The following is a 10,798-nucleotide window of genomic DNA, read 5'->3' on the forward strand; positions in this document are numbered from 1 at the left end:
GGCTCCTAGGACTTCTTTACAGAGATGTTGAGACGTTGTAAATCCTTGGGTTGGATGGGGCTGACATAGCTTTGAAGGCAACTGGGGGCCTGGTGTGGCCTTGAAAGCCAAAGGGTGATGTGTAAAGTAATATGAAGCTAAAGACTGAAACGTTGAAGGCAGAGTGGTGCCTGTGGTGACATAGGGATCCCAGAGCTGTTGCTGCAGTTGAATGCCTTTGTTTGTTTGGCAGGTCCCCCACATCCAGCCCCACGCCGCAGAGGAGAGCTCCTGCAGTGCCCCCCGCCAGACCTGGGTCTCGCGGACCAGCTCCTGGGCCACCTCCTGCTGGTGGGTCCACACTGGGTGGTGCCCCCCCTGTGCCCTCCAGGCCAGGTGCCTCTCCTGATCCCTTCGGGCCCCCACCTCAGGTTCCTTCTCGGCCTAATCGTGCTCCTCCTGGTGTTCCCAGGTAAGTCCTCAAACACTGCTCCATGCAGGTGGAGTGTGCTCTGGTTTTGGATTGGAACCTTGGCAGCACTTGGCCTGCCTGGGCCATAGGAGGAGAATGGAGTGCATGATGTGGGTAGAGCCTTTGGGTATTTGAATTGGATCCAGAGGCAAGAGCATCGTTGTCCTCTGAGATTTCATTGTATGGATGAGGCAATGCCAAGGCAGCTCTCAGAAACAGAGGGGCAGCTGTTTCTCTCTACAAACCTCTATAAAGAATGTGGAACAAAACGTTGAACCCAAGGTTTACAGCAATTGTACCAATGCCTGTAGTCACCAGATAAATCACAGGACTGGGGTGAGATTCCCCTCTGTGTAGGGCTCCCCGAAGTCTGAAGTTGCCCTTTTTCTCTTGGCCCAGAGTTCTTCAAGGTGAGTTGGAAGACCTTCAAAGCTGTTCAGTTGCTTTCTGGCTAGGAGAGTATCACAGGATCACTGGCGGGGAAATGAATTCTTAGGCAATTTTGTTGCTTGTGTAATCAACTTCAGCATTTTCCAGTCTAGAGGGTTCAAATCACACAGCTTTGCTTTCCCATTAGGAAACTCATTTCCTTTCCTGTTCAGTCACTTCAGACACACTTCAACATAGTAATAAGGGATTATCTGGTGCAGCTGAGTACGTGTCCCTGAACAGGATTTGGGAGGCAGTCTGGAACCAGGAATGCTTTTATATTGGGCTCTTAGTTTCCCTTGAGGAAGAGGAGGTAATTGCAGTGTAAAGAAGAAACATAACCAGAAGCTCCCCAGTGACATGGCAGAAGGAACACTTCCCTTGTGGAAAACACCTCTCCAGTGGGTGCTGGTGGCACAGGTCTGAAACTTTGCCCTTCTCTATGGAAACACCAAGCCTGTCAATGGTTGGGGATGGTGTATGGCAGAGTGGGCTCAATATTCCTCCTGTGATAGTGCCCAGCTCATATTTGGTGCTGCCTGTTTGGAGGGAAGTGTTCTCTGCCAGGCTGCAGCCAGCCTAGAGGTGGATGAGTCCAGACAGCTTCATAGACCAGTTTCTGAGTCTGCTGTATGCAAATGATTTTACTTTCTTGGTGCCTTTGCCCCAGTCCTTCCTATGCACCTTGATGCAGCTCCCACCGTAACTTGTCCTCACGTACCTCAGTGTTGTCCTGGAGACTGTGGAGGCACCTGTGGATGTCAGCATGCTTATACTGTGTATTTTGGCTCCTGCTTCTTGTGATCCTGCCTTTCCATATACTGTTACTTTGTGGTTTTGTTTTCAGTATATTTATGCTTCTTTGTGTCTCCATCTTCCTCCTTTCACTCAGTTTCATTTCTTCACTCATGAAAAATATTCTATATACCTGGCCGTTGTGATAGGATTCCCCAAATGGGCTGAAATGAATTGGCCTTTTTTTAAAGAAATCTGTCATAGCCTATCTTAATGGCTTTTCTGCCTTTTGCATGAGTACAAGAGTTTAGGGAAAGGTAGGGAAAACAGCACTGGAGCAGAGGAGGAAAGAGTTTTGTGCTTGACTGAGCAACCCTTTGGTTTAGGAGAGATGGTAGGTTGGATTGCATGCTATTGACTGCCCTGATCTGGAGTTGAGAATGTAATTCCAGAAGCTGTGAAGTGAATGATGCTCATTCTCTGATCCCCCTCTCTGATTCTTCCAGTTGTTCATAGACTCCTCCGGATCCTGATACCAGCTTGTCATTTGAGTTCACTGATGAATGGAGAATTTCCAATGACAAGGGACTCTTTCTCTTCCTCTCCTGTATATAGAATAAGAATGTTCCCTGCTAGCACTTGGACTCGGGTCCTTCTGCCATGGGTGAACGAATGCCATCTCCATTGTTGCTTTTTTAATACCCATCTTTCCCTTGCTAACCGGGCTGTGTAGTGTGTGTGTGTGAGAGAGGAACAAAGCTCTCGTGTTCAGCACGAGTGGGCTTTGCTGGAGGAGTTGGTGGTGTGGAGTGAGCTCGAATGGGTGGTGGTGGCTGGGTGTACTTTGTGTGCTCATTGATGCCTGTGTAGAAGTTTGGTAGTTTTGTGCCTCTGGTTTGAGCCTCTGATTTTATGAATGATGAACTTACACAAGTGTCATGCTACTCCTTTTTCATAAACATAAGTGTATAAACACATTTTCACATGTAATCACCACATGGTACATTTTTTTGCACAGACAGATTTTCCTGCATATAATTAAGGACACTTAAGACTTACCATCCTGCTTCTGTGCTTAGCATTTATTCCATTTACTGTGGAAGCCCATATAGACAAAGGACATAATTTTGGGAGCTGAAAGTTACAAACCATCCAAGATCCTATCAGTGTGCAATGGACTGCATTTAGGATTTGACCTGGGGAAGAAATCTATGGAGGTATTCCCCCACGTATTTAGGCTCTTTAGTTTAAAATAGTTTGATAGAACCTGTAGGTAGAAGAGCTTGAAGGAGAATTAAGGACATTTCAGTGCGAATGACTCAACCATTGGAAAAATGTGTTGAAGGCATTAATGCATTCTCCATTCTTTGGTATCACAAGGGCATGGGTCTGGGGTTACCTCCTGGCAGGGATGGTTCTCACTGGCTGCTGTACTGGTCAGTACAATGGGGACAATCACTGGAATTCCCAAAGGGTTCTTGGACACACAGTTTCAAGGGACAAATTATCTCTTTAGTGATTTAGTGGCCGATGTCTGTGCCCATGGCCGGGGGTTGGAACTAGGTGATCTTTAAGGTCCCTTCCAACCCAAACCATTCTATGATAAGGTCACACAGCTGTATGACCTGAATTATTCAGGAGGTCAGAGTAGCTGATTTCATGATTTATGACCTTCAGAAAAGCCTCCACCTACTTTGCGTCATTTTAGGTAGTGCTCAGGACTGCATGTTATCTCCCTCTTTCCTGAGCTCTTTCTCAAACATTTAATTTGGTTAGAAGATAGGAGTCCTCAGTGAGAGACAGATACCTGTGCCCAGCTGGTGGGTGCTGAAACCCGGGTATGACACTGCTGTGAACGTCAGCCTGAATGTGTGAGGAACAGCCAGTAGGTGTGTGGATGGATGGATGGATAGATGGATGGATAGATGGATGGATGTATGGGTTTTGATGCACTCCTGTGCACGACTGGGTCTGGATGTGTGCAGAGATGAGGCTGAGTGTTTTCTGTGTGTTTGCAGTCCCCCTACTGTGTTTGGAGGGGGATGTGTGACTGTGTCTGTGCAAGCGCCTGTGTATCTGTTCCACCTTCCTGACAGTCTGTGTGGCCTCTGCCTTGAACTGTCTGAACTGCCATGTTGATTTCATGTTGTCTTTCAGAATCACTATCAGTGACCCCTGAGGACTGGCAGCCACGGTAGGTTTCGCACTCTCGCTGCGATGCATGAGTCACTGTGTCCCCATCCTCCAGCACCGCTCTGCAGCTCTCCTCTGCTGCCCAGTTCTTGTGTTAGTAACAGAGTCCCTTGTCTGATGAACCACCTCTGCCAGGATCTCATAAAGGGAGGAGTCTTGAACAGAAAAACTGGCTGATCAGAGCCAGAGCAGCTGCTTGAGCTGCAGGAGCTGGGAAAGCTTCAGTACCTGATTTAAGGTCTGGAGGACCCTTTCTCTGTTTCTAAATAGAGAAGGTGGGATGGGGGAATGAGCTCTGGCAACAAGGTCTAAACTCTGTGTCTTTCATTTGGCTTATATCCACACTGACTGTAAGATCAGTTGAATAAACTCTGCTTTGATTTGGTCTGTCAGCTCTGTTAGGATCAAGACAGAGACTTGGGGAGCTGATAGTTCAGACTCCTCTTCTTATATTCCAATGTCTGGCTGGAGAAGTGCTCCCATCCTCACTGTATCCCTAGTGCTCATCGAAGTCAAGAGGAGTTTGGGTCATTAATATCAGGACTTCCATGTCTGAGTGCAGGGTAACTCTGACATTGAATGTTCCCTTTTATCTTTGTGTCCCATCATCAGATAGATGTGAACTCCCTTTATTTGTTCTCCCCTTGACCCTTTACCTTCTAGGTTCCTCTCCTGCTTCCATTCAAACTGCCTTCTCTCCTCTGCCTCCTGCCCCTACAGGAGGAAGGGTGTAGTGATCTGTGTCCTTCAAACACTCTGCCCTGAGCTCCTGCCCACTTCCCTGTCCTCTCTCTCCCTGCATTGTGCAGCATTGTAGTGGTTCAGTGATGTAGCAGGGTGTGGGTTTGTGCTGTGTACTGCTCATCCTCTTAATATCAGTGTGAAGAGGGACATTAGCAAATTCTCCTGAGCCCTTTTCTTGGGAGCCTCCAGCCCTTATTGACAAAGAGGTACAGAGGGCAAAACATGGCAGGTGTGGATTTTTTGGGCCCCTTCTCCCTTTCTCTGTGGATTTTGTTTCATGACAGAGGAGTGGAGAAGTAGCAGCTCCTGCAGATTCCCTTGCTGCTGATTGTGGCAGAGAGATCTGGGGGTGAGGAGCACGAGCTGAAATCCTACTTTAATAAGAATAGCAGAAGTTCAAGTCCCTGCTCTGGGGCAGGGGGTCTCAGCCAGCCCCCATCTTGCAGTAGATGGTGTCTGTTACTGCTGCACAGAACTGCAGTTAGAGCTGAGAGGTGCCACGTTGCAGTGATTGCTCATGATTGACATCTTTGAGGATGTCATCATCAACCCTCCTCATTGATGACACATTGCAGAGGTGTTGGAGCAGTCAGCAGTTTCCTCCCATATTCTGCCTACTGCAGACATCCCTGGCAGCCCTGGAAACATGCATCCTCGGTGAACAACCTTGGGAAGGAGCCTTACTGTTGTCTGTACCCCATTCTGGGACTCGCTGTTATGGGGCATTCTGTTTTTAATCTGGCATAAAGAGCACCAAGGAAATAAAAATTAAAAACAAAACAAACAAACAAAAAAAACCCAAAACCACCAAATTATCAAAAAAAAATATACCCAAAATCTTTTGCAGTCCAAGGGAATAAACATGTTATTTCTCTATGTCTGTTAGGTACTTATCAACAGAACTCCCTTTTAGCCCAGTGGTTCTTAGATAGGATTAGCTCAGTGTTCTCTCTGGGTATGGCTTGAAAGACTGACTTCAAAGGATGTGACAGGCACTGGAACTCATCTCCCTGGGCTCCTGCCAGGGCTCAGGTCTTCCTTCTTATGTAGTGGAGACAGCCACAGGCTTTCCTGTGAGCAAAACTTTGTTCCTTGTCCTGACAGAGAAAAGTGACTTTGCAGTGATATAAAAAAGCTTAATTAGCAATGTAGTCCAAATGAAGCAGCATTTTGGGGCTATATGTTGCCTGAGAAACTTCTCTACCCCTTTTAGTGCTGGTAAACAGTTTTCAGCCTTTCCTAACCTTACCAGGCAGATTCTGCAAGCATCTCCAGAAAACCTCAACAGAAATAGTCTACAAGTTTAAAAAGCAGCCCCACACCTTAAAATGCTTTGAATGCTGAGAGAAGTAAGTCTGCAAAAATCAATCATAGTACATAACAAAAAAGCAGCCTACCTGTGAATTACTTGTGCTTTCAGCCCTATTTGTCCTGCTAGGGTCAAGTGGCCACTCCTGCCAGAACACTTTACATACTCTGGTGACTTCAAGGATCTTTTTCATGTGAACCCTCAGAGGCTTTTAGCGCAACCTGTGCAAACTCCTGAAATGCAAACAGTCCTTTCACCTTCTCAAGAACTGCCTTCTAACATGATGATGCAACAGCATCTCACTAAATGTTGAGCTGAAGTTCTGTAAGGTTTTAATTCAGGTGCTGTTGCTGTTCCAGTGACAGTAGAAGCCACCAAAGGGTTGGTGTGGCTGCATTTACACCGTGAGCACCCTTAGAGATAATGCACGGATCCCACGTGTCATGAAGCTCTGAGGCTTAAATAGATCTGGAGCAGTAAGTTCTGCTGAGGTTTAATAAACAGGACTGGAGAGTTGTTCTGGTTCATTTGCTGAATGAGGGAAGTTGCCCTGATTTATAGGAGTGTAACTCCTCTAGTGCCAGTGTGATTATAGACTACTGGTACAAATATCCTCATTTCTAGCAGTGAGTTAATTCTCTGTAATCTAAATTTTGTCAGTGTGGAATTATTGAGGCATTAATTCTGTGACACCTGGTCCTGTATGATCAGTGCAAGGGCTTCCCCTCCATTTGGTCTACATGCTGTTGGCTTTGCTCTTTGCATTTCAGGCAGTTTGGACCTTAAAACTACCCTGGCTTGGTACTGAACAATTTATTTATCTTAATGAAACATCAGCAAAATGCAGTTGAGGTCGCAGACACTGCAGGGAGCATACTTTAAAGGAAAAACACAGATTGGATTCAGTCTTACAGAACAGATTTTTATTTACAGCTTTCTTACAGCCTGTAGTCTGAGACTGAAGTGATATTTCAGGTAATGTGCTGAGAGCCATGTCAGGGGTGTTGTCTTGTATGTTTTTGTTGTGGCTTTTTTTCCCCCAGTCCCTTACAGGAAGGAGATCCTAGAACACTTAATCCATTCAGAGGGCAAACACTTAAGCTGCTGCCCATTTATGTAGCTAAAGTATCAGCAAAAGAGTTGGAGCAGAATGGAGAAGAAGTAGCCAAAGTTCCTTTTATTGAAGTAGAAGCTGCATTTGCTCTTCTGCCAGAACTGGAAAACTGAAAGCTGTAAGCTTGCCCCTGACATCCAAGATCAGTTTCATGTCAGAATAGGGAATCTCAGGCTTGCAGTAGCTTCGAGGGCAGGGGTAGAAGGTGCTCCTCCAAACCGGCCAAGAGCCTCTGGCAGCAGCGCGTCTCAGAGGACCCCATCCATGCTGTGTGACTGTCATGTGCTTGATACAGGAGCTCACTGTTGTCCATGCTTCTCCACTCATCCCAGAGCCAGGGTACTTACTGGCAGTAAATCTCTGCACTTACAAATTTCAGAGGGAAGCAAAATTGGCAGTCCAGGGGATTGCTCTAGTGGTGATCTGTGCTGTGCAGAAAGGCCAGTGCGAGGCCGAGTAGAAACCTGTGAGTCTCCTTTGTGGAGCTGCACTCTGGGGATTTGTGCCTCAGGTTGGATTCTTTTTCTGGCTCAGGCAAAGTGGAGAAGCATGTGTGGTTGTGACTGCAATTGCTGTGCTAACCACAGTGTGTGTTCTCTTGTTTTTGTTTCCTGCTTTTTCACAGCAGAAGGGGCCCCGCCTCACCTACTCGACCTACCATAATCCGACCGGCTGAACCGTCCCTCTTAGATTTATAACTTGAGGCTGTAGACAGCTGGCGACGAGTGCCGTGCTGGTGGCTTCCCCATTCCACCCTCCCTTCCACAGCCACAGTCACTCCTCTCATCCATCCCACACCCCTGCCTCCCACCACCCCTCCCCGGTGTGTCGTAAAACTCTAGCCTAGTGATTGAGCTCTTCGTCTTCGCTCGTGCGTCCTGTATTGCTTTGTGAGCATAGAGTAGCCTTCATTCAGTGGCATGGATCCCTGAAGTACACAGGCTCCTTGGAGAGATCAGCCACAGGGACATCCTTAGGTCCAAGTGGTGGCTGTCCGTCCAGTAATTCCATCTGCCTAGTCTAGCCTGGATAAGTGTCCTGCCTGCACCAGTTAGCTGTAGCACCCAGGACTAAGCTGTAGCTGTTTTCTTTCCTTGTAGTTTGAGACAAAAGCGTGGCTTAGCAAAGATATGCTGTCAAAACACATGACACCCTTTAGGAACAGATTAAATGTCCTGTGTATTAGCTTGACTTCTAAGGTGCAAAAATTTCATGTTGGGAACAGTGCAATCAACTTCATATCAAAGTGAGGCAGGGAGATCAGTAAAGGGGGGAATCCAATGGATCAGCCCAGTCCTGCCCGAGTGAAGTCTGAGATAGCGCACACACCTCAGCGTGCAGGGAGCTCACGGACCTGCTCACACCCGGCTCCTGGAGCCGGGCCATTCCTGCTGGGGGCACACTGCCTCCTGCCAGCAGTTGTCTTGCATCACTGTTTTTGGCTGACTTTCCTGAACCCAGCAGGGCGAGGGGAATAGACACGCTGCTCCCCCCTTGCAAACGGACAGCCAAATGTTTCAGGGAGTTCGCTGTGTGGTGTTTTGTTGAAAATATTTCTGCTTTGAACTAAGCACATCTTTCAGTGTTTTTGGGGTACTGTGGTGACTTCTTCCGTAGCCTTTTCTTGCATGTGGATGGTACGTGTTTGGGGAAACTTGTAACCATTGTTGATCACAACTCATCTTAAGGTTTGGTTTTTACTTTTCATGCTACATGTATTTAAAAAAAAAAATACTTGAGAATTAAAAAATATATAAACCCTGTACATCTCAGATGTCATGTCTCTACCAGAGCTAAATGAACCACATGTGTTGCAGGCTGTCCTCCAGGCCTGATTGCTGTTGAAGTTCTCTCGTTTCAGTGCTATTACTATAAAATTCTGTTGTGGAGCCGCTATTATTCTGATGCCAGTTCCTTTCTGTATTTTAACTATTGTTTTACTACTTCTCCCCCTTCTCCTTCCCTTTCCCTTTTCCTTTTTCTTTGTTTTTCTTGTCTTTAACCTCCAGCCGGCCGGGTAAGGCCAGTCCCGCCCGCCCGGAGAGCCCAAAACCACCATTTGACATGTAGGCCTGCTCCCTCTGAGACTCTTTGCCTGCCTCTTAGCTGTTCTGTCCTGGAATGGTCTGACTCGAATCTCACACATGGCTTGTTTTGTTTGTAATTTGTGACACACACATATCAGATGTGATTGTAGTGAAACTGTTTTGGGTTTTGTTTTTTTTTTTTTCTTTTTTTCATTTGGGTTTTTTTTTTCCTTCCCAGCTGCTTAAAGGAGTTAAACAAGTATATTGTAGTAATGAGAAACATATCTTTACTGTTATAAATATCTATAAATATATATATAAGATGAAAAATCTATATATGTCCAGGTGTTAAAAGCCATTTGTGCTTCCATGTGAATTTTAGGAAATACTTAAGTAGGAAAAGAATATCTATATACATATATATATACACACACATCCAAAAAGCTAACCAAATCCCAATGTTGAGTTTTTGAGCTGATTGTTAAATTCTCTGCTGTGTGCAGTTGGGTTATTGTATTACCCCAGACTTGTGGGTGAACTGTCTCAGTGCTGGTAGTAGCTGTGATGCAGTTTGTGATCTACCTGTCACTCTTGTTTATTGGATGAAATAAACTCTCATTTCTGTATAATGAAGGTCTCCATGACTAGAATAAAACCATCTCTCTTTCTCTTGCTTTTTCTCTGGATGGTTTTCAAGCTGTGTTTGATTATAACCTGATCTTTTCATCCCATAGAGTTAACAAGCTGTACATGCAACCAGGGGCTCTCACTAATAGGGAAGGTGGAGCAGATCTGCATCAGCACTGAGTGTTCAGGAGCTGCAGTAGAGTGAAACAGCTCATCAGGTGCAGAAAGGTAAATCCCTGTGCAGAAGGAATTGTGTGGAGGTGCTTCAGAGATGAGGCATACAGAAGGTGGGAGTCTGCACACAAATTGCTTCTTAAAAGGGATTTTTGCCTGGAGTGCTTGTGGAGTAGACATTCAGTAAAGGTGAGGTCCAGGAATCACTCCTGAAAGGGGTCAGGGTAAAAAATTAATCTGAAGCCAGAAATTATATGAAATGCTAGCCAAGAGCCACCTCTCAGGCTTGTCAGGAGTCTCTATAGAAAAAATTCATGAAAGCTCACTGAAAACAGCATCACTGTCAGGACAGGTGCTTTCAATAAATAATTCATTCTTCTCTTTTTCTGGCCAAATTTCAAGGTGGTCTGTGCAAAAGAAATACCTCTAGTCAGTGCCCCTCTGAATAAGTTTATTCAGAAAGCAAATTTGTAACGGGGTTAAGTCACCTCTGCAACAGACCACAGACCTTCTTCACTGGTCTTGTCTCCTTCACAGTTCTAGAGTAAACACCCAGTAACTATTTATTCCTTTTACAGTAATATTCTGTCTTAAATCACAGCTCTTCCCCTTTTAGTTATGATACAGATTAATGAATAGCCTGAGCAGCTGTAAACACTGAACAGGCTTAGTCTCTCTTCAAGGAATATACACTATTTACACAGATACAGGATGTACATACCCCATGCTCTGGGGAGCCCAATCACTTGTGCTGAGGTGAGACTGACACCACTCATGCCATTTAAATGAAAGGAGGTCAAAAACCAGCTTCCCCTGGGGGCTCACAGGGAAGCACTGATTGTGCTGTATGAACCATCTCTCCTGTTGAACAGACACAAATCTGTGTTCCTGTGCTTCCATCCTGTATCTCAGCAGGTAAACAGGGTGGAAGCTGATGCTGCTTCAGGCACCAGCCCAAACTCCTGTGTTTGATTACACAGCTCCAATGATCAGCT

The 10,798-nt window shown here is 45.8% G+C and overlaps 1 protein-coding gene across 18 annotated transcripts in view; it reads left to right on the forward strand.

The window, feature by feature from the left end:
* DNM1 (dynamin 1) overlaps positions 1–9,686 on the forward strand; it is a 65,579-nt gene extending 55,893 nt beyond the window's left edge. For 6 of the 18 annotated variants that reach the window (XM_053962138.1, XM_053962146.1, XM_053962141.1 and 3 more), the window contains 2 exons: positions 233–451; positions 7,601–9,686. In XM_053962138.1, the coding sequence (XP_053818113.1) occupies positions 233–451; positions 7,601–7,673 (292 nt within the window). In that variant the 3' untranslated portion in view covers positions 7,674–9,686. Of the gene's footprint in view, positions 1–232; positions 452–3,772; positions 3,810–7,600 lie in introns of those variants that run through there. The other 12 variants (XR_008434442.1, XM_053962142.1, XM_053962144.1 and 9 more) reach the window with 8 other exon arrangements.
* Positions 9,687–10,798: the final 1,112 nt, after the last annotated feature.

The sequence above is a fragment of the Vidua chalybeata genome, chromosome 21 (genome assembly GCF_026979565.1).
Source record: "Vidua chalybeata isolate OUT-0048 chromosome 21, bVidCha1 merged haplotype, whole genome shotgun sequence".
NCBI classification, from domain to species: Eukaryota; Metazoa; Chordata; class Aves; order Passeriformes; family Viduidae; genus Vidua; species Vidua chalybeata.